Source organism: Danio rerio, chromosome 25 (assembly GCF_052040795.2).
Source record: "Danio rerio strain M-AB ecotype USA chromosome 25, GRCz13ab, whole genome shotgun sequence".
Lineage (NCBI taxonomy): Eukaryota > Metazoa > Chordata > Actinopteri > Cypriniformes > Danionidae > Danio > Danio rerio.
The window spans coordinates 5,714,244-5,738,592 of record NC_141045.1 but is presented as its reverse complement, the minus strand read 5'-3'; the positions used below and the strand labels follow the sequence as shown (position 1 = coordinate 5,738,592).

At 35.8% G+C, this 24,349-nt stretch overlaps 1 protein-coding gene across 3 annotated transcripts; it reads right to left on the bottom strand.

Moving 5' to 3' along the window:
• Positions 1 to 1,680: 1,680 nt before the first annotated feature.
• On the bottom strand, positions 1,681 to 24,020 carry cdhr5b (cadherin-related family member 5b). 3 transcript variants are annotated; one of them, XM_087311443.1, is made up of 15 exons: positions 23,801 to 24,020; positions 22,960 to 23,141; positions 22,428 to 22,490; positions 22,227 to 22,316; positions 22,025 to 22,114; positions 18,513 to 18,614; positions 18,210 to 18,392; positions 17,954 to 18,044; positions 17,768 to 17,865; positions 14,111 to 14,320; positions 13,892 to 14,005; positions 12,571 to 12,637; positions 10,434 to 10,580; positions 7,074 to 7,249; positions 2,615 to 4,453 (listed from the first exon to the last, which is right to left on the bottom strand). In XM_087311443.1, the coding sequence occupies exons 1-15, from the start codon at positions 23,880 to 23,882 to the stop codon at positions 3,980 to 3,982; spliced, it is 2,169 nt and encodes a 722-aa protein (XP_087167569.1). In that variant the 5' UTR covers positions 23,883 to 24,020; the 3' UTR covers positions 2,615 to 3,979. The 3 variants fall into 3 exon arrangements, with proteins under 3 accessions (XP_087167571.1, XP_087167569.1, XP_087167570.1); XM_087311444.1 differs by having other exon boundaries at positions 10,464 to 10,580; XM_087311445.1 differs by lacking the exon at positions 10,434 to 10,580 and having other exon boundaries at positions 1,681 to 4,453.
• Between the last annotated feature and the right edge of the window lie 329 nt (positions 24,021 to 24,349).

Genomic DNA, 24,349 nt, shown 5'->3' with positions numbered 1-24,349 from the left:
ATCCCTTAACAAATCTGAAGTTCATACATTACGCGGTTAAACGGAATAATTTAGACTATATGATAATAGATGATACATTTTGAAGGTTAAAACAACAAGCTGTAAATCCTGTATAAAAGCTGTCCTAAGTAACCTTTAGTCCTTTAGTCGGTTACTGTCCTTTAGTAACCGCTTTATGTATAAACCTTTGAGTTTTATGTTAAATTATTGCTTTTTTGTGTGTAATTTTTTTTAGATGATTTATGTAAAAAACTGAGTAATTTAAATATGAAATCATTATTTATTTGATAACGCTCCATTAGTGAATTGTCATTACAAAAGGTCGAATGAAAGAAGAACATTAAAATAGCATCAGACTAGTGTTATTTAGAATCACTGAGGTATTATTACCTTTGTTTGTAATGTTCCTCTAGATGGCGCTATTACACTGAATAAAATGATGTCTGCAAAACTGTTCCAAACAACTTGTGTTGAATTTAAACAAAAGCAACTTAATTTATTTGTTTAAATTCAGCCCAAATAAATTGTTTGCAGCCACTTAACGTAAAAAAATTGAGTAAATCCAAGGAATAATCTCTGAATATTTTTTTTCAGTGTACACAATTTATCGCTGATATTACACTACCAGTTTATACTACCAGATTAAGAGAATTTTTATTAAAAAAATAAACAATACAAAAGTATAAACATACTTACCGTCTGTGTATTTACACGTGGCACGTTTGCCAGTGTATATTTACTTTTTAAAATAATTCTTTTACTAATCTTGACAACTCAAATGTAGAGTAAAAAAGTATTACTACAATTTAAGCCTATATTACTGTTAAAATAAAAAAAACTACAAAACGCAAAAATAACATATAGCTTCACATTACCTTCAATTATAAGTAACTAAGTAACACCTTTAGTTAAAAAAGTAACTTAAGATCGTAATAAATTACTTTTTTCCCCACATAAATATAATTTTTAAGTCTAAACTCCAAAAAGGAGACGACAGTAAAGGTTCAAGAATTTGTTCACCTAAAAATACTAATTCTGTTACTATTTACTGACCCATTAACATATAAATCCATCATAAACCCATTCCAATACGTATATTTAATTAAATCTAATATATTTCTGTTCCTCCATTTGAGTCTGATCATTAAAAACATTAAAGTAAGTAAATTACACAAAAGAAATTAATGAATTGAGATGATATTAATTTAAAACTGTACACATGATTTAATTATAACAGTGATATTTTGAGGTGGGTGAGTAAATAAATCATGACAGATTTAATACTTAAAAGTCTTTTAAGAAAATTATTGAATTCTTTGTAAGTCTCTGATGTCCCTAGAGTGTGTGTGTGTGTGTGTGTGTGTGTGTGTGTGTGTGTGTGTGTGTATGTGTGTGTGTTTGTGTTTGTGTGTGTGTGTGAAGTTTCAGCTCAAAATACCACACAGATAATGTTTTATAAATCTTTGAATCTGACACTTTTAGGTTTTGATACTAATTGCGGCGTTTTGGCCACTTTAAATTCAAATGAGATGCTCTTTTAAAAAAAGGGCGGAGCTACAAATGCCTGTGTGTCAGCATAGTGTCAGATTCAAAATCAAGACCAATGCTAATGAGGTGGAGATGGTCACTAGTGGGCGGGGCTTTCCCCCTCTGATGACACATACAAAGGGAGAATGTCAATCAAAGTGTTTCTGTTTTTATCAAGTGTGATTATAAATAATAGAATTAATACATTTTTACTATTATAAGCTGGTTATATTGACACACTGCCACCACACAACTGTGTTTAAACCCCTTATGAAAAAGATTTACAAAATAAACAAAATATGTTTTGTAAGTGAGGGTTGATCTGTTTCATCAAGTTTGTTTGCGGTGCTGATGATTATATAATAGCATCTAATGATCAAACAATACAGCATTCAGAGGCAGATCACCCGTGACTGTTCTCAGGTTAATTATTAAAGCTTATCGAAAGTTGTTATAAAAGAATTTATGATTATTGTCCATGAGTTATGAGTTAAGAGAAAGGTCAGCAGTCCACCGCAACGTCACAAACAAATAAACAAACACTGTTTATGGCACAGGGTTGTCATAGTGACTGTACTGCCATACTGTATATAGCCAGATTTATAATCAGACCTGGAGTGACTTCAGTGGTAAAATGTGGCTAATATACGGTCAACTATAAGGAAACATTGATCGAAACCATTTGCTATCTGATTTTGTTGTGCCAGGAATGTAAAATTGAAATGATTTTTTTTCAGAGGTTTTAAAGTACATACATTTCTAGAAAGAACTGATATCAAACCATTTATACCGTTTTGAAGTACGATAATTTCTTCAACGAACTAATATTAAACAACTTACATTGCTAAAAATGTTACTTTTTTTTTTTAAGTAATAAAAGCACAAAAATACTTCTCAGAATTGCAAAAAAAATTTTTTCCAAACGTTTCACAAATTTACATTTACATTTAGTCATTTAGCAGACGCTTTTATCCAAAGCGACTTACAAATGAGGACAACGAAGCAATTTACACAACTCTAAGAGCAACAATGGATAAGTGCTGTAGGCAAGTTTCAGGTATGTAAAGTGTAAGAAGCAAAACAATAGTATTTTTTACTATTATTATTTTTTTAATTAAATTTTTTTTTTTTTGTAATACAGATAGCGGTGGAGCCAGAGAGGCAATTGCAGATTAGGAAGGAAAGTGGAGACTAAATAGTTGCGTTTTTAGTCGTTTCTTGAAGACAGCGAGTGACTCTGCCGTTCTGATGCAGTTAGGGAGTTCATTCCACCAACTGGGCAGATTGAATGCGAGAGTTCGGGAAAGTGTTTTCTTCCCTCTTTGGGATGGAACCACGAGGCGACGTTCATTCACAGAACACAAGTTTCTGGAGGGCACATAAATCTGCAGAAGTGAGAGCAGATAAGAAGGAGCAAAGCCAGAAGTCGCTTTGTAAGCAAACATCAGAGCTTTAAATTTGTTGCGAGCAGCAACTGGCAGCCAGTGCAAACGGATGAGCAGCGGAGTGACATGTGCTCTTTTAGGTTTATTAAAGACCACTCATGCTGCTGCGTTCTGAAGCAAAATATATTTATACAGTATCTTGCACTTGACTTTTCTTTTCTCAGAAAACCGACCATGAGTTTATATATCTCACACTCATACCTGCCAACATTTGTCTCTGAAATTCTGGAAGACTGGGGGGAGGGGATGGTTTGTTTGAGAACCATGGGGAGGGTGCTGATGTTTGTGATGTAAGTAACTGTACTGTGGGCTGGGTTTCGGGCCGCAATAGTGATCGGATACTACACCAAAGTTGGCGAATATTTACATTTTCCTGTAGCGTTTTATGAGACAATCCATGTGGTTTGTGAAAGTGCTATAGAAATAAAGTGAGTTGAGTTGAGATTAAACAAGATGACTGGACATTAAAAAAAGGGAGCGATTGCTCCATATATAACATTTTTGTACAGAGAGGTCATGTTTTGATTCTCGATTAGTCTCAGCCAATCATGTGATGCGTTTTTGAAGGTCAGAGTTCACCAAGCCTGAATTTTGCAATGCAGCGACATGCGAAACTTGTCGCATTAGCTTGCATTTCCGGTCTGTCACATTCGCATGCGTATGAATTCAAGTCTATGGGGCAAAAAGTGCAGTGTGACCGCGACTTTTCCCAACCCTGTTCCTGAAGGCACACCACAAACAATCCACATTTGCAACCTCTTCCCAATCAAACACATCTGAATCAAGTCATCAAAACATTAGAAGAGACTCCGAAACCTGAAACGAATGTATCAGATAAAGGAGACATCCAAAATATGTACTGTTGGTGTGCCTCCAGGAACAGGGTTGGGAAACACTGCCATTGTATATACAGTACATAGGGTCAGTTTTAATTTCATGTTGACTAAAACTGTAAATATACCTCATATTTACACACATAACAACACCAAAAAAGCAAACCATCAGCTCTACATTGACGTCAGTCTATCGTCATCCTCCAAATCCATGTCAGTCCTCAGGTCATCCTCATCATCCTCCTCGCTGTCATCATCTTCATCATCCTCATGGTCTCCATCCGCTTCTCCGGTGTCAGGAATGATGACCACTTCCTCTTTGGTGTCGGGGTCGATGTCTTCCCTGAACCACACTGACTTGTAGCCCTCGTCGGTGCGCCGCTCTTTGGTCAATATCGGTTTGACCTCCTTCTCTCCGTCGGTGTTTTCTGAATCCGCCAGGCTGCTGGAGTCGGCGGGAGGTTTGCTGTTAGTCTGGAGGAAAGCGCTGCGGGTTATTTTCTCCTGCGATGTGCCACTTTGCTCCGGCTCCAGTTTATTCTCCAGGTCTGCGGCGAATCTGGAGTTATCAGGAGTATCGCCATCATTCTGGAAGCTCTCGTTGATGTACTGCATGCCTTCCTTTGGGCCTCCCGAGCCTCCACCGAGCTGTGGGAAAAAAAGGAGAAATGCTTTTAAAAATGTTCTCTAGATCAGTGTTTCTCAACCACGTTCCTGGAGGACCACCAGAACTGCATGTTTTGGATGTCTCCTTTGTCACACCCTTTACAGGTCTTTCAGTCTCTGCTAATGAGCGGATGATCAGAATCAGGTGTGTTTGGTGAAGGAGACCAGGAAAATGTGCAGTGATGGTGGTCCTCCAGGAGTGTGGTTGAGAAACACTGCCCTAGATCCGTAGCTGTGCCTTCCATTTAATAGGTGCACTCTCCTTCCTTTTAACTGAGTTATTTATTAGTGATTTAATTTATTTGTTTATTAACTATTATTATCTTATACTGTTTAACTGCACATATTTACTTTCAACATTGACAGCGTATCTCAACATTTGATTGTGGTTGTTAAAAGGCTGCATTCAGTAGGTTTTCAGTACGTTTTCTGTACACTTTTTTAAATCTTGTTTGCATTTTTCTCTTTCCCTTACTATTATTTTCCCCCTTTCCTTTTTTAAATAATTTTTTCTTCCCTATTTTTAACAAAACAACAACAATGATAATGATATGTAACAATTAGTATGTTTTTTCTGCGATAAAAAAATTTGAACATGAAAGATTACACAAATTAATTTGTGCGCAAAATCGGAATATCGCATAAAATGTTTCCAGAATTTCCATCCAATGAGTCAAAGAGAACAAAATCATCACTTCCTGATAAACTGCTGCCAAATATAAAAAATAAAAAATGGAGTTGAAGCCACTGCGGGCCTTAATCTTGTATAATAAATTATTAAAAAACACCTCAGAAGACGAAATGCAATGAACGTGCTGTGGATTTTGGAGGCGTTAGATGCTTTTTGGGGGTGCAGACAGATGCTTAGGACTGTTCTGGAGATAATAATAATAATAATAATAATAATAATAATAATATAATAATTATAAAACTGAACCACTATGATGATGGACTTTAGCTGAGGAATTTTAGAACGGAGCAAAACAACATTTCAGATGTTTTACACGGTGCTCGCTCTGCTGGTTTGTCCATTAATGTGTCCCATTGGACACAATTTTATCATCACATGATCTGTTAAAACAAAATCACAAGACTTTTTTGATACACAAGCTGACATTTATGCTGTTATGTGTTTTTCCAACATAGTTTATGGACAGTTTTTCTTATTGGGCAAAAAATGTGTCCTACTCAGTTGTGTATCCATTTATTTATACGCATCTAGGCATTTCCATTGTGCATTTTGTATGCGATCTTCCAAAATGTGCATAAAAATAGGTAGTTGAAAACACAGCTAGTGAAAATCCCTTTTTAAATCAATAATTATCTCCAACCCATAAAACAAACAAAAACGCACAGCTGAAAATAATTTAAATAAATAATTTACGTTTAACAATTGCAATAACTTCATGAAGGCTAAAACAATAACACTGACATTGATTGGCAGATTTGAAATGAAGATTTACTTCATACAGTACCAAATTATCAACGAACATTTACTTTAAAACGTAATCAGCGTGTGCAATGTTTTTATTTTCATGTCATATTTGGACGGGTGCACAAAGGCTCAGTATTATTTCACAATCATCAAAACCAACAAACTCTACAGACACATGAATGAACAAAATAATTCCACATTCACAGTATAAATATGTACAAATATAGTTAAACGCAACACATTAAAGTCCACATGAACCAGACGCTGCAACATTTTTTTTTCATATTGTGATGCAGTTCCTAGAGAAACAGAATATTAAATGAGAAAACAGTGGGCGTGGCTTGATTTATCTACTGCGAGCTGATTGGATGTAGTAAAGCTAGAGGTCCTGTGCCGATCCTTCCCCTTTCTCTGTTCACAATGCTTTCCTGTCTTTCCTCCACTGTCCTATCTAATAAAGGTGATAACCCCTTAAAAAATAATTCTTCTTCTTCTTCTTTGGCCTTACGTCTGCCTGAGGTATTGGGCGTGGCTAACATACTTAACCACCAACAGAAATGGTGAGGAGGAGGAGGAGTCTGTTAGGTTGTACTAACTCTCCCCAAACCCTTTTCCTGATTTTTCCAAAAGAAATGCCTACTCTACTACATCCAATCAGCTCGCAGTAGATAAATCAAGCCACGCCCACTGTTTTCTCATTTAGTATTCTGTTTCTCTAGGAACTGCATTTCAAATCTGCCAATCAATGTCAGTGTTATTGATTTAGCCTTCGTGCAGTTATTGCAATTGTTAAACGTAAATAATTTATTAGTCCCGTATGGTTGCGGGGTCGGCTCTTTGGAACAAGTCCTCTATTTAGACTTGTTGTCCGTATGATTACGACTTTTTTTTTTTACACATTCCGGTCGTCTGGGCCTGTCACCCTCATACAGTACGGACAATTTAGCCTACCCAATTCATCTGTACCGCATGTCTTTGGACTGTGGGGGAAACCTGAGCACCCGGAGGAAACCCACGCAAACACAGGGAGAACATGCAAACTCTACACAGAAACGCCAACTGAGCCGAGGATCGAACCAGCGACCTTCTTGCTTTGAGGCGACCCCCCACCCCCCCCTAAAAAAATAAATATAAAGCTATATTGCCTTTTTCTGTGTTTGAACTCACCGTGCTACGGAAAATGCTGGCCTCCGAAAGCTTCTTCCAGGCTGCGTTATGTCCCTTAATGCGGTGTGCCAGCAATCCAATGCAAACCAAGCAGATGACCACAAACACAGCCAAAGTGGCTCCAACAGCCGCCATATCCCCTGAAGTAAAATCACCTGCTTTACCCAGCTGTCCACCTGGAGGAGAGAAACACCAAACATCAATTCAATTCAGTTTACTGATGAAGAGCAGTGATTCCCAACCCTGTTCCTGAAGGCACACCAACATTTAACCTCTTCCTGTTCAAACACACCTCAGTCAACTCATCAGGACATGAGAAGAGACTCCAAAACCTGAAGTTAATGGATCAGATAAGGGAAGACATCCAAAATATGTACTGTTGGTGAGCCTTCAGGAACAGGGTTGGGAAACACCGGTATAGTGTTTCCATCTGGCGGCCACATTGGAGGCACAGAACGTAAACAATTCCATTGAAGTGAATGAAACTGGCATATTTTGCTAATTATTTCTGATGAAAATGATCAATTATGTAGTACTACATACAGACAAAAGGTCTAACAAATAAAGTAGAAGAGAGAAAAAACTCTGAAGCTACGTTTTGAGGGCAAAAATCTTAACATTTATGTTTGTTCTCATCATTTCCAGGAAAAGTTGGTGAAATATTAAACTGATATCTTTATTACTACTCATACATATGTTTTATGACCTCCTGAATTACTTTAGTCCAAATTTTTCACACTTTTCTCCTAATAAAGCCCTTCTCTATATCATCTAGCACAGATATATACATTAGATGTCGCCTACCCTGTTGCTGTCTATAGGAATGCGTCAATAGCGCCGCCATCTTGCTACAGGGTAGCGCTCCTTTGAAATGAATGCGGGACCAAGGTACAGAGGAGGACTGTGGCCATCCAGAGCCAGAGATATACGCATATATACACATATATCTATGATCGGGAGTTTTCCTGGATGTTAGTGAGTAATTTTTTAAATTTTATTTAGAAAATTATAGTTTTACATCACTTTTCTTCATTGATGAATCAGTGATCGCACGGGCATTCCTGACAAAAAGCTTGTGCTTGTGTGTACAGAAATGTACTATTCACTCTCCCTGTTAAATTTGATCTAATCCGTGTCCTGAAACACACCTCCTCTCCTGGTTTCACTTCTCATACTGACGGAGGGAGCGATTCGTTTGTGAATGAATCTCCATTATGAACGACTCGTTCACTAGCTGATAATAATACAAGTTTCTGGCAGCGCAGCATCTCGTTGTCATATTTCTTTTGCATTGTTTGCTGATTTTATTCAACAAAACTAGCATAAGCCAAGTGTTTAGTGCGAGTTGGTGATGCTTTGCCTTATGGTGAATGCAGTAAGTGACTATATTATCATCAATAACGTGACCTGTTTAGCACAAAAGTTCAGAACATACAAAAACGAAAAAATTTAATCTTACCTATGAAATGTTCTGCCTTTGTGCTGTGTTTTCTTTGTTTGCTCGTTACGACACCCGTAGACAGTGCTAAAGTCCCGCATCTTCACGTAATAACACTGTCTTGTCTAGTGCGGTTGAAGGACATTTGTCCTGGGAGCACAGTACCAATGTGGCGGCGCTATTGACGCATGCTCAGGGTCCCTATGCGATATCTAGTGTATATATCTATGATCATCTAGCAGCTTCCAAACAATTTTTTCAGTGGTTTTGACAGCATATATATGTAGAACAATGTATTACATGGTACATTTACCATGAAATCCATACTGTTGTTTACATTGGAGTATCACCAATATTGCCGTACATAAGGGTAAGTGATAAAATAATAATAATTACTGTTCCAAAGAATCTTGAGCAAAGGTGTGCGTTATTACTAGGGATGTAACCTATCAGAATTTCACGGTACAGTAATACCTCGGTATGAATGTCACGGTACGGTATTTATTGAATCATTTACAGGAAAAAACAAAACTTATGAAAATACTCCAAAAAAGTGCCAAAAGTGTCAATGACATACAAATTAGCCATCTATCTGTAAGCTTTGAAACAGGAACTTCAATTTTAATAACAAAAAGTGATTAAACCATGTAAAAAAATAAAGTTTCATTTTATTATTGTTGAAAATCATCACATTCAACATTTAATCACTCACTCACTTAGATAGAGATGGGTTTAAAGGAAAATTATCATATAAATATAATCTGGTAAAAGCTGGTATCTCTGGGCATTTACAATGTCCCCTGCAACAGAAAAAAAGCCTCTCATTTGGGACTGAGGTTTCTGGTACAAGAGAGATATGACTTGGCCCAGGTTGACAGCAGTGGGTAACGTTGTGCATTGTCTTTCCCCCACTTGAGAGGGCAAACCATGAGTGAGATAGAGGTCTCATGTCTGCATCAATCTGAACAGTGTGCTGTGTTTCTGCAGTCCCCATGACTGATTATTAGTCGTGTTCCCCAACTTGCCGGCTCGTGCACACATAGGGCTCAACCTGTGCAGTGCACATTCCCTTTTTAGTCTTGGATAGAAAGTTCCCTTCCAAAATGATCAAAAGTGCCCCCGCGACGCGACACACCCTCCGTCCCGCCCTTCAGTAGGCGCGCGACAACACCGCTCTTGAGTATGCGCGCTCAACCCCCCCCTCCCCGCTTTACAGTACGCGCGCGACAACACAGCTGATCAGAACGCGCGCAACAACACCGCTATTCAGTACGCGCGCGACAACACAGCTGATCAGAACGCGCGCGACAACACAGCTGATCAGAACGCGCGCGACAACACAGCTGATCAGAACGCGCGCGACAACACCGCTACTCAGTACGCGTGCGGCGACAACACCCGCTTTAGGGTTTTTCAGCTCTTGTTCATCCCCGCTTCTAGCAGCACACTCCATTTCCGCATTACTGGATCTGTAGCGACAACAGACCGCAAGGGATGATGGCCAAGCCTGGGCTGATGGGAATTGTAGTTTCCGCTACCTCCCGTTCGCTTCATTCGCCTGAGCAAATTTTCTCAGAAGACCTATAGTTTTACAGAGTCATGCGACTACGGTAATATCGATAAAAATTAATATTGCGGTATGACGGTATTTACAATACCGTTACATCCCTAGTTATTACATTACAATCAAGAGAGGAAAAAAGTGCCTATTTAATTTGTTTTTACAAATATTAACATACACCATTATCCAAAAGTGATTTTAAGCATAAAATATGTGACCTTGATTCTGTAATTAAAGACAATGCTCTATATTCTTGATTAAATCCTTTAATTTGTCTATAATAGCAAGCAATTTCAAACCAAGCATATGACAGAGCAGACCAGCAGATTTAGCATAGCTAGATAGCGTAGCATAAGTGTACCTGTGTTAGGATGCGCAGTTGTGTAAGTACCAGGATGCGTGGTTGTGTGAGTACTTGGGTGCGAGGTGTCGGTGATGTCTGTGAGCTGTGTGCTATCTGTGTTATCTGTCGTCGTGATAGTTGTAACTGGAGTGGTAGTGGGAACCCCTGGAGAAGAAAAGGGTCACCAGTCAGAGCTTTGCTATTTGCTGAATCAACTGAAATTCACATTTGGAACCAAATTAATTGGTTTGTCTATTACAGTCATAAATCTTTTTATTTGGACGCCGTTTTTGCCAGAGTACAAATGAATACAGTAATTGTGTGCTTTTTTCCCAATTTATAAATTTTTTCACTCTTTCACTCTCAAAAAAGGCAAAATTTTAAGATTAAAGGTGCAATTATATTTTCTCATTATTGTTATTCCTTGGGGGGAAAAAACTATTGCAAGAAGTTTAGGATTCCACTACATAAATGTAGAATTCCAGAGGAAAACATTTGAAAATGCTAAAATGTGAACTCGTCAATCCAGTAGGAAAATTAGAATACTAAATTGTAAACCAACAATTTACAGTGAAAGGTGGAATTCTCACTATAAAGTTAAGTTTCATAGATGTAATCTCCGAATTTCTGAATAAAAAGTTAGACTTACAACATGTCAACGCCTAGTAAAAAGTGAGAATTCCAAAGAGGAAATTTTTGAATTCATAGATTCAATCTCAGAATTTCAGTGGGAAAGTTCCAATAAATTCTGAGATATTAGTTCAAAATTCCTGGTGAAAGTTGAGAATTCCAAGATTTTGATTCTCAATTTTAGTGGAAAGTGAGTATTATAAATATGTTAACTCAGAATCCCAGTGGAAAAGTAAAATTACCTGGATGTTAACTCAGAATTCCTGAAGAAAAGTAAGAATTCCAAAATGTAAACTCTCAGTTTCAGTGGGAAGGTGAGAATTCAGGGATGCTAACTCAGAATTCCAGTGGGAAAGCTAGAATTCCAAGATGTTAGTTCAGAATTCCTGGTCAAAAGTGAGATTTATGAAGTGTACTATAAACTAAGAATTCCAGTGGAAAAGTTAAAATTCCTAGATGTTAACTTAGAATTCCAGTGGAAAATTTTGAATTCACAGATGTAATCTCAGAAATTCAGAGGGAAATTTTGAATTCCGAGATGTAAGTTCTGAATTCTTGGTGAAAGTTGCTAATTCCGAGAATTCGGAATTTCAGATAAAAAATTAGAAAATTAATAGATGTTAACTCAAAACTTTATGTGAAAAGTTAGAACTCTAAAATTTTAGCAAAGAATTCCTTGTAAAAAGTGAGAATTCCAATATGTACTGTAAACTGTAAATTAAGATTTCCAGTGGAAAATATTTCGGAATTTCAGTGGAAAAGTTAGAACTCCTAGATGTAATTTCAGAACTGCTGGTGAAAAGTGAGAATTCTATGATGTAAACTCTCAATTTCAGTAGAAAAGTGAGAATTTAAAGATGTTAACTCAGAATTCCAGTGGCAAAGCTAGAATTCCTAGAAGTTAGTTCAAAATTCCTGATCAAAAGTAAGATTTATGAAGCGTACTGTAAACTAAGAATTCCAGTTTAAGGATAAAATCCCTAGATGTTAACTGGAAAAAAATGTAATTCACAGACGTAATCTCAGCATTTCAGAGGGAAATTTAGAATTCCAAGATGTTAGTTGAGAATTCCTCGTAAAAGTTGACAATTTCTAGATTTAAACTCTCAATTCCAGTGGAAAAGTAAGAACTTTTTCAGGGAAAAATGAAAGAACTGCAAGGTGTCAGAACAGATTTCTAAGCAAAAAAAAAAGTAAAATTGCAAATTGTAAGCTTCTAATTCCATTAAAGAAATTTAGATTTACAAGATGCAAACTCTAATTCCAGAGACAAATGTCAATTTTGGGAAAAAGTCACAATTACCTTTTTTAACTTATTTATTTATCAATTTTACTGTGGCAAAAAAAGCTTCCACGACTGAAAAGACAGCAGGCTGAGCAAAAGCCTAGCAAAGGACACTAACACATGCATTAAAAAGTGATCAAATTGTTACTGCTAAAAGCCAGTGTGTACAAAAGCGCCATGATTATCCCACACCCTGTTAGTGCCTAGGGATGACTGATAGCAGCGTTAGTCTAGTCTTACCTGGCGTTATTTCAACCACAAGTGAAGCGGTGCTTGATTCATCATTCTCTGTGTCGATCACCCTCATCTGAATCAAATTCAATAAATCCAAATCACACACTAAAACAATTACCAAATTCACAAAGTACTGTATGAAATATTCAGAGCTGGGTGGTAACAGATTATACATTGGAAGTCAAAATTATTATTACGAAATTCTTAGAAAATTAATTTCTAGTAGTTGATTTCTTTTATCTTTGCCATGATGACAGTACATAATTTTTGACTAGATATTGTTCAAGATACTAGTATTCAGCTTTAAGTGGTTTTGTCACGGTCACCAGCGATCCAGCCTGTGCAGATCGCTGGTATTTACACGGGTCGCTTACGGTCTACAAATCCACCATCTCATGGACTACATATTATTAAGTCATGCACTTCACACTCAACCGGTTCCTGATCATGACTGATTACATACACACAGCTGGAGGATCGTTACAAACCGATTACATGGACTTTAAATACAGCGCGCACACACACTTCCTTGCACACACACAGTCTTGTCCACTGTTTATGTGACACTACAACGTCTTTTCCTTTTTTGGCTTTGCCGTCCATGGATCCGCACCCCTGTTGTCAGTGTCACCATTGTTACAGAAGACTTGGCCAGAAAGTGTGTGTGTGCGGTGTATTTAAAGTCCATGTAATCAGTTTGTAACGATCCTCCAGCTGCGTGTATGTAATCAGTCATGATCAGGAACAGGTTGTGTGTGTGTGTGGGGTGCATGACTAAATATGTAGTCCATGAAAGGGTGGATTTGTAGTCCGTAAGCCATCCGTGTAAATACCAGGTTTGTTCTGTAGACAATTGAAAACAAATATTGCTTAAGGGGGCTAATAATATTGACCTTAAAATAGTTTTAAAAAATTAAAAACTGCTTTTATTCTAGCCAAAATAAAAGAAATAAGATTTCATCCAGTAGAAAAAATATTATCGGAAATACTGCAAAAAATCCTAAATCTGTTAAACATCATTTGGGATATATATATATATATATATATATATATATATATATATATATATATATATATATATATATATATATATATATATATATATATATAATTTCAAAAATCAAAGAAGGGTGAATCATTCTGACTTCAACTGTATGTGACATCAAATAAGAGCACAAAAGTAATCTAAATGTAATCCAAGTAGTCAGATTACATTACCATAAACATGTAATCTAAGAGAACATATAACTGACTAAAAAACTTTATTATGTAATTGGTAATCAGTAACTGATTACATTTTATAAGTGATAAGTCATTCAGTCCTTACTTCTAAATTGACAGTGCCAGGCGTAACTGCCTTCGCCATGAGAATGAAACCTTCTGGAGTAATGTAGAAGTCAGTACCGTCTACAATCTCAAATCTGAGATTGGGATTATATCCCTACAAGAAAACAAAAAACATAAATATTTCTGCAAAGACAGCAAAAATGAATGAAATTTGACGCAGTTATGTTCTTTGTTTATGTCTAACATCCACATTTCTTACATTAGAAAAGTCTTCATCTGTGGCCTGGACTCGGAGGGCTCTGTTGGACGTTTTGCCCTCCAGAACCAGACTGTCCACACCTGCGTCCTCTGAAATGAAGCCTTCATAGCTTTCCTTGGTGAATTTCGGAGGGAATTCGCTGGCCGTCAGCGCCACTTTCAGGATGACTGTAGTGGTGGCAAACTGATCAGGGTTCAGCTTCTGAAATGCCTAATGAGAAACACACAAAATTTGGCCTGAAAAGCAAATACTATATTAAAATAACAATTAAATAAGGCTAAAATAGAGTTTTCCTAGTTATTCCTTAGTAGATACCATTCTTGTGATTATTAAAAGAGAACAAAAAAAAAACACTTGCTATGAAGAAACTATGATCAGTGTTGGGGTAACATTACAAGTAAAGCGAGTTACATAATAATATAACTTTTCAAAGAGTAAAGTTACGCAATGCTTAAAAAAATTAAGTAATAATATTTGACTTACTTTTTAAAAAAATTTAATGTGAGTTACTTTTCAGTTTAATTAATTAGCTTTAAAAAAAAAAAAATTTCAGAGTTTTAAATGAATGTCTTGTTTCAAGAGTTCGCACTTAGATATTGCTTGATAATATTAGCAGCTTTGGCATGCTGTCCCGGGAGAGAACCCTGAGCTCGGTTGATAAGCATGTGAGGGGAGTACAAGATCAGGTAGTTCTCGAGAGCTCGCCCTGGTAATGGAGGAAAGGGGGAGATAGGGTGGATGGGGGGATTCTTCAAAATGAAGATAAGGGAGTAATACTAGATGGGTTATTTATTTTGAGTTTGGATTAATCTGATTGGCTTACTAATGATTACGGATGAGAGACCAGCAGCGATAAATAATAATAATAATAATAATAATAAATAATAATAATAATAATAATAAATAATAATAATAATAGAAATAATAATAATAATAATAATAATAATAAAATAATAATAATAATAAAAATAATAATAATAATAATAATAATACATTTTATTTATATTGTGCTTTTCTCAGACTCAAAGCGCTAACAAGAGCATTAAAACACAGTAGAACATGAAATACACAAAAAAGTAAGAATGATAATAATGATAAAAATACATATTAAAAGAAAGCCTCATAAGTTATAAGCAATAATAAAAATATGAGTTTTAAGAAGTTTCTTTAAAAAGTCAGGGCGTTCCTGATGTTTGTGGGGAGATCATTCCACAATTTAGGTGCGCGATAAGAGAATGCCCTGCCTCCCATGGTGCTAAGTTTGCAACGAGGCTGAAACAAGGTGAGCCCCGAAGCGGAACGTAGATTACGCAAGTCATATTACGCAATCATATCATGTGCTCCTCTCGAAATTAGTTTGTGAATCTTCACTTACAAAGACACAAAAGTATTGTAGAAAGTATCTCTTGCAGCATCTAAATTACAGATGTTTTAGTATTTGGTAAACAATAAACTGAAATTGGATGCATCACTCAACACAAATCCTGACAAAAAAACAACAGTGCTCATAAACACATTAACAAGCAGATTATATCAAAATGAACAAATGAGACAAATCCAATTGAATTACTACTAATTCACCAACATGTAAATTGCCATTAGATTGTGTTGCATGAAGTTTTTTGCATGAAGATTTTAGTTTGACAGTAAATATTGGTTTGATTTCTCAACAACCCCAGTGTATCATGGGATTTTGTGTCTTTTTAGTAAGATTATTGCTGGTTGGTATTTTTCACCATTATATAGCCAAGACATTTCTTAAAAATACCCCCACAAATAATTTGAAGTACTCATTTTACTCTAATCTTTCACTAAATGATGGTTAAAGGGGAGCTATTATGTAAAAATCACTTTTATAAGAGGTTTAAACACAGTTGTGTGGCAGCAGTGTTTGAATATAACCAGCCTCTAGTGATAAACAATTATTAATTCAAATTTTTGTAATCACTTTGATTGACATTCTCCCCTTGTACGTGTCATCAGAGGGGGAAAGCACCGCCCACTAGTGACTATCTCTCCCTCATTAGCATAAACAGCCCTGAGTGAGACTATTATAGGATAATAGTCACCTTAGGCTGCCCTCTTCTGAGAAACTTCTATGCCATGTTTATGCATAGGCATTTGTAGCTCCGCCCTCTTTTGAAAAGAGCACAATCCCATTTGAATTTAAAGCGACAGCCACCAAAATGCCATAATTAGGATCAAAGTCTTAAAGGGGCAGTTTCAAAAAAGTTATAAAATATTATTTGTGTGGTTATTTGAGTTGAAACTACACATATACAGTACACTCTAGGGACATCAGAGACTTAGGGCCCTATCATACACCCGGCGCAGTGTGGCGCAAGGCGTGGCGCAATAGTCTTTTGGTAGTTTCAGCTTGGCGCAAGAGTGGTTTTGAGGCGTTGCGCTACGCTGTTTAAATAGCAAATGCATTAGCGCTCATTTGTGCGCCCATAGGCGTTCTGGTCTAAAAAGGAAGGCGTTCTGAGGCGGACCGCTGGCGCGTTGCTATTTTGAGAATCTATAATAGATTTTTCATTAGACCAAAACTAACCCGGTCTAAACTCCGGCGCAGAGTTGTGCCTCGCTTACACACTGCTTAATACACACAAGAGAGCAATAGGCAAATATCTTTACATATGAAAAAATTTTAATATTAAGGATATATATAGGATATAATAAGAATAGATATAGAATATAAATATAAAGGATTAAAATATTACAAAACATATTATTTTCTAGCCTACATAAATATCAAAAATCACTGCTTTTATGTCTTCTTCATCTCGGGAGGCTTTTTCAGTTCATTCATAACAATTTGCTTTTGTATAATGCTATTATTATTAGCAGTATTATTTATTATATCCATATTTATATTTGTTTTATTAAAAACAAGCTTGGATTTGCCCACCTGTCAGGTTTTAGACCATATGGGGCACAGCATGTGTTTTAGGATACAACTCAGTATTTTGACCACACTTGGTTATTATTATTCATTTATTCGTTTGCTGGAAATTAGAACTGAATTTAGAAATAGTTTTGAAACGAATATTTGCGCTTAACAAACAAAAGTATTTATTTATAGACTAATTGATGTCTGTGCGTAAAGGTTTCCCTATCCAAGAGCGAAAGTGAAAGTGATCTATTATCTCTCATTCTCACACAGTAGATGCTCTGTTTAACAGTTTTCTGGTAAAAAAAACTGTCAACTGTTAACTGTTAACTGTTTGCTTGTGAAATGCTCATTTTTTCCACTTAGACTTACTTTGCGTTCTGTAAATAGCGAATGCGCTCTTGGCGCGACGAAGCTGACTCTTAAAGGTAATGGGAGATGAGACTCTAATTGGTTTATTCTTAAAACACACCTATAACTCATTAAGAAAATAAACTCAACCCTTTTAGCCCATGCACCGAAGCGCAAGGCAGATTTCCCATCCTTAAATTAGCAAAAACGAGTTCTGACACGCCCTGAAAGCGTTTTCGCCCTGCGTTTTGTACTTTGCGCATGGACCGTCAAAATAGAGCCCTTATTTTTACGTCTTGTAAAAAGGGGCATCATAAGTCCTTTTTAAAGGATCCTAATGCAACCATCAATGCCAATATAGTGAATAAATATAGTGATTGTCAAATGAAGAAAATGCAGTATTTTTTTCTTACCATAACTGTAAGAACAAACGGTCCGACCACGTCTACTGGTTTCAGCATTGTGATATTCCCAGTGTCCGTGTTGATATTAAATATCCCGTCTTCATTTCCTGCACACACACAATTCACTATTTAAAACTTCTCGATTCTTCTCAAAGTGACCATAAAGAAAATAACAACCCACAAGGATTACTTCACCTCCCATAAAGGTGTAACCAATGAGCTCCTTAATGCCTGCGTCACCGTCAATGCCGTAAACTGGACCGGGCATCAGTTTTAAAGGATCTGTCTGTGACAAACCAAGGTGATCTGTTTAACATGCAACAAATTCACAATGCACCAACAAGCTGTAACTTTTGTTGGGTTTTGCTGTTTTCAAGCATTCCTTCATCCATTACCCAGCTTTATGAGCTTTGGTGTTTGTGGAGTTCAAATTGGTCTTAATAAAACTCACTTCTTGCTCTTTTAAAGTGACAACTCCATTATAGCCAGAATTTATGCAGACTGTGCTTGTTTCAAAGATGTATTCTGTACAGGGCTGGAACCATGGCGGACGATTGTCAATGTCTATGATGTTGACGACAACGGTGGCTGTGGCAGTGTGGGAAACTTCAGCTGAAGATCCGATCTGTGTGTCCTGAAATGCCATCAAATAAATGTTTGTTTTTGTAGAAGCAACAACAAAACAGTGAGTAAATTTTCATTTTCGGGTGAACTATCCTTTTAAATGTACTGTATATAGATCAGAGAAACTCACCTGTGCATATAGAGTCATCGTGACTTGTTTAACTTTGTCATAATCCAGAAGTTTTTTCACCAGAATGTTGGGATTAAAACTGGTCTCCACGTCAAACTCTCCCTGAGAGAGGACAAGAAGAGATTTGGAACAGTTAGGAATTTAGTTTTAGAATTCAAAGGCCGAATTTCTGAAATTCCAAAAAGTTGCAACATTTTACACATTAACTGCGTCCAAAATCGCATATTACTTGTGAAGGTACTTCATTTGAATTTAAACTTTTATTACTTATGATTATTAGATAACTACATTCTATATGAGGAACGCCCAAACTTTTTTGTATGAAGAGCCAAAAACCAAATATTATTGAGAGCCATAGGCTGAAGATAAATATATATATATATATATATATATATATATATATATATATATATATATATATATATATATATATGTTACGACTGGAGTTTATTTATTTATTTATTTATTTATTTATTTATTTATTTATTTATTTATTATTGCGGCTAGTACGCTGTCTTTTTCTTTTGTCCCGCCTTCTTGTTGTTTTTCTGTTGTCTCATAGGCTCCCATACCGGCGTGATTCCCTGTTCTGATTGGCTGCTGGTCTCAAAAGCATGTATAAAAAGGAGCTTCCGGCAGGGATCGTTGAGCTCATTTCTGTGTGTTCGGTGTTTGGAGTGTAGCTCCTGGGTTTCCCTCACCCCTCCGGCCGGCTACCAACAATCAACACTGTTCTGATGACCATCATTCGTTAAAATATTTTTGAGAGTTTGAGCGTGTAGGGGTGACCTGCCTATTTGTTTGATTACTTTTGACTTCATGTTTAGGGAGGTAGGTAAGCTTTTTTGTATTTAGGTAATAGGTAATTTAGGTAATTTAGTGGATTTATTTTATAGATTCTTTTGTTTGTTATTTTGGCCTATGGTCACCCTGACGAAATGCTCATTTATATTAACCACATTTTTCTATAATAAATCTATTCATATATACTCTCAACTGAGTGTGTGAGTTTGGTTGTCGACCGAAGGGAATCTTTTTGCGTTAAGTTTTGTTTAGTTTGGGAAATCCACCACCCCAACACATTTGTGTTTTTTTTTCTTCATTTATTATGCCCTTTTTGTTTCCCCTAGACTTGGGGCGTAATATGATTTCAATGCTGAATATACTAGAAAAGCAGAATCTGCCTTTGCCTTGCTTCGCTCACCAAAGTGTCTGCATTGTCCTTTATCTGTCGGGTGACAGTATGTACATTTTTTAACTAAATTACAGCATTTAAATTGACACATTGAAATTTTCAGTTTGCTTTTTTGTAGGTTAACATTAAAACAAACAAACAAAAGGTTACATTCAATTTAAAATGACAATCTATAGACCATTCCCAGCATTGTCCCTCTCTTCTCAGATGGGATGGTGGGCCAAATCTAAAATTAACACGGGCCAACGTGTTACACCCTAGTTTGGGCATATTTGTTCTATATAGTATAAATGTTAGCAGTATGAACTGAATTCATCTGCCATCTTGTCATTATCACATGACCTACAGTCCTCAGTTGCGCCACTTGACTTCCATTCAAAAATTCTCTCCTTTCACTGCAAAAAAAAAAAAAAAATGCTTTTCGTACTTAGAATTTTTGTCTTGTTTCTAGTCCAAATATTGAACAATTTTTTAATCAAGAATAATTTTTTAGACGAGCAAAAAATATTGTCTTTTTTTAAGGAATAATACGTCAAAATTAGGTTTCTCCTTAAATAAAACAAGCTAAATAATCTGCCAATGGTGGAAGCAAAATAGTCTAATGTCAAAACAAAAAATACGATTATTTTGCTTACCCCATTGGCTGATGTGGAAAAACTAACTTAATTTTGACATATTATTTCTGAAAACAAGACAACATTTCTTGCGTATATAGAAAATGCTTCTTGATTTAAGAATTTTGAGATATTTGGACTAGAAACTTTTTATCTTCTGTAGGTTATGCATAAAATATGGTAATTCTAATATTTTTCTTAAATTTTAGGAAATGTTTTCTGTCGTTTCAGTTAATTTATAAATTTACATTGTATAATGTACTTAGATGTCATTATTTCTCTCCTTTTTATTTAAAACTTACAAAAATAATAATAATATGTGAAGCACTTTCAAGTTTATAAACACTTTTCAAGTGATAGCGAGTAGTAAAAATTGCCAGTCCAATTGTAGGTAAAGCACAACGACAACTGAATGAAATTAATATTATGAGAATTAAACAGAAAACACTTATTATTTCTTATTATTATGTCATTATTGAAGATTGTTCCCATCCCTTAAATATAAACTTTCAGCTTTTGCATTTAAAAAGACGTTTTAGGCAACCTCAAGTAAAGACAAATGTGTATCAAATGTCCTTTGTGATGACACTTAAATTGTAAATACTGGGTTTTAAGCATGCACAGAGTTTAATTGAGATTTTAATGTGGTTTATGTGATCATATTGAATGTATTTATGTTGCCTGTTTTCTGTGAAGCGTGTAATGTGAATACTGAGGTGGTTGTGAAGCCAAAGATAAAGTTCCACTTGTGGACAATAAAGAAAGTAAAGTAATATATGTCTCACAACAGACATACACTATAATAAAAATAACTAAAATAAATAAATCACACTAATATGAATTACCAAATAAAGGCCCAACATACAAAACTGGGCTATAAAACACCTAATGTAAGTATAACTAAAGCAGCAACGTATAGGAACACTCCACTTGTTTTTAAACTCGCCTCATTTTATAAATACTAAAGCGCAGTTGACAGTTAGCCAATCTCCAGGTCTGCTGGGGGCACTTTTAGTTTAGCTTAATAATTCATTGATGTGGACCAGACCATTAACATCCTGCTTTAAGACAATGTCTGCGTCCGAAACCGCCCACTACTCAGTAGGTCCTGCATTTGAATTGAAACGTACTACTCGGCCGTTAGAAAAGTGCGTTCTATACAGTATGAATGTGAAAAGCATGAGTGTAATCCGAACACACAGCCACTATTTTGACATAGTCACGTGACGTTCCTGCGTAATTTGTGTCACTTTACTCCCATTCATGAATTCGCTTGCAGGGCATTATGGGATATCGCAGCATGCATGGGACGCGCACTCCAGAATCTCGCCGGAAGTAGTAAGTCATCCTGGTACTTCTCGCATACTGATTTTCGAATTCTATGAATTCGGACATACTACTCGTCTCACATACTAATTTTAGCATACTGTATAGTATGGAAGTATGCGGTTTCGGACGCAGCCAATAACTCAAAGCATTTTTTGTTTGTGTTGGCCACAACAGTAAAGTATCCATAAGGTCATCTTCACAGCTACTGTTCATCAAATACTCTGAATTTGGTCCTACTACTCAGCTTACATACTATATAGAAGGGTAGTATGTAAATTTGGACGCACATATAGTTTCCGATATGCATGGAAATCATTAATTCAAATTTAATTTTGCTGTCCCATTATGAATCCATAATAAGACAGCATTCGTACCTCAGGAGATTCCAGACGATAGTAAAGTCTGTCACTTTCATCAGGATCGGTTGCTGTAATCAGGCCAACGCTGGTATCCACTTTGGTTAGCTACAAAATATCATTAAAGATTATTACATTTCGAAAATGCACATGAACTAAAATCTAAAAATGAACCGAATTTGAGTAATCTGAGTAGTAAAATAAGATCCTGACACCGCACCTCTTTGACCTCCAGTGAGTACCAACTCTCCTTAAACGATGGGGGGTTATCATTTATATCTTCGAGAACGATCCTCAGAAGCAGTGAGGTCTAAAAACACAAATGAAATATTACATCTACATAAGCAAATGTACTAACAGTGGTTAAGTTAGATGTTCGCAATGCACAAAGAAAATTTAATGCTAATAAAAGTTTACTTACAGAGGTAGAACCAGGTTTTGTACACTCAATATTGACCAGATATGGGTTGTCCTTGTCAAATTTCTGTCAAAATAACAAAACAGAAGTGTTTGTTAATGAATTATTCTCAATGGATGTAAACTAATTGGTCTCTTTGAAAGAGGAAGCACTTAATCCAAATCTGACTTTGACTTGAAAGTTGAATTATCAAACCAAAACAGCTCTTGAGTGTTAAATCTTGAAAACAAAATTAGCTTTTGATGCCAATAGAAGGAATTTTCCATTCTTATAAATTTATTGATGCACAAAATGCACAAGTCAGTCAGTTTCTTTACAATTCGAAGCTACAAAAATTGCCAGATTGTCTTTGACAGAGACTTAAAAATAAATGAATCAAGGTATGCTGAATAAAAAAAAAACTATCTCCAAATATATTTTATGCAAACATTTTTAAAAACGTAATCCACTTTCAATCCACTGTAACAAGGGATTGTAAATGAACACAATTTATGAACGCAGCACAACAACAAAACTGTTTATAAGATGTTTTAACCTCATAGTCCATCACGGTTTTAGCTATGAGCTGGTATTCATCATTGATGTCGAAGAGATCTGGTGGGTTTTGACCGGTGATCACAGCCGTCACTCCTTCGGCAGCATTGATTGTTGTGACCAAGGCATCAATAGTGTTGTTTTCCTTAATGAAAATGAACGGCAACGGCACCGAACAAAGATCTGCATCATTTGGAGAAAAATCAGAATTACAATGTTTTCATGAATGACATTGATAAATAAATGTTTAAAATAATAGAGTGACTGTTAGAAAGTATTGGAAACAGACGAAAACACAACAAACGATCTTGGTGAAATTTCTTTCAACATGTAACCATTTTAAAATCATTGAAATGAAGGAATAATTTTCATGATAACGTAATTAAATAGACCTTTCTGAGGTGTTTTTGTACTTCTAATTTACATAAAGTAGACTTTATAAGGTAAAATAAGGCTGAATAAAAGCTCAAATAAGGCTGAAATGTTGCAAATTTATAAATAATTTTATTCCATATGCATCTATGGTAAAGTACAGGAAGATGGACTAGGTTTTCTGTTAAAATAACGTGTTAAAAAGGTCTGATTAAAGCTAGACATTGACAATTCATCATGACAGATTTCCTCAATCAGCCATGTCTTGTCATTTAATTATCAATAGCACACATACAATATGAGTAATACAACTAAAGTCAGTATTTTCAATATTAACTATCTTAAAAAAAATTTTAAATCCTATGATATAAAGTAAAAAGTAAACCTTTTAGCTCCTGAAAAATAGAATTTCTGAACTTTTTGAGCTTACAAATAAGCTCATTTTAAGAAAAACAAAACTAAGTACTTACCTTGCGCTTCACTACATTTGCTGAATGTGAAAATAACCAAGAGAAAGATAAAAACAGCAGCTCCTTTAGGCCTGAGATCCATATTTCCCTATTTAAAAGATTGATCAATAAAGGAATACTGAAGAGGAATCCCTTTGCGCCGACTGAATCAAATTCCCATCAGACATTTGTGAGCTGATGTGCGAAACAGACTTCAATCCTAACCTTTGAGATAGACGCCGGCTTATCTCAGTTTTATAGGCTATAAAGATGAGCACAGGTGGACTTTTGCCTTATACTGTACACATGAACACAGCTGCTTTAAATGTGCGTGTACATCTCATAAACCTTCACAATGAACAATGTGGTTTACAAAATTATATTTTTAAGCTGTATGGCATCAATTATTGTTTCCGATATATTATGCAAGAATAGGCCTAAAAGTTGGACATCCAATGTAACAATGATGAAATCTTGGAAATATTTACATGATGTTGAAGATACAGCTAATTTATTTACTAATTAGCTGGTTTCAATGCTGATCTTGCTGGTCAGGACCAGCACTCAGAC

What these genes read in the sequence shown, in the direction of transcription:
- cdhr5b (XM_087311443.1), bottom strand. Translation starts at nt 23,882, where the DNA reads ATGGATCTCAGGCCTAAAGGAGCTGCTGTTTTTATCTTTCTCTTGGTT. An exon ending in AAACCGTGATGGACTATGAG is followed by an intron (nt 22,491 to 22,959) that starts GTTAAAACATCT and finishes TTATTTTGACAG; the next exon opens with AAATTTGACAAGGACAACCC. An exon ending in ATCGTCTGGAATCTCCTGAG is followed by an intron (nt 18,615 to 22,024) that starts GTACGAATGCTG and finishes GTCCTCTCTCAG; the next exon opens with GGAGAGTTTGACGTGGAGAC.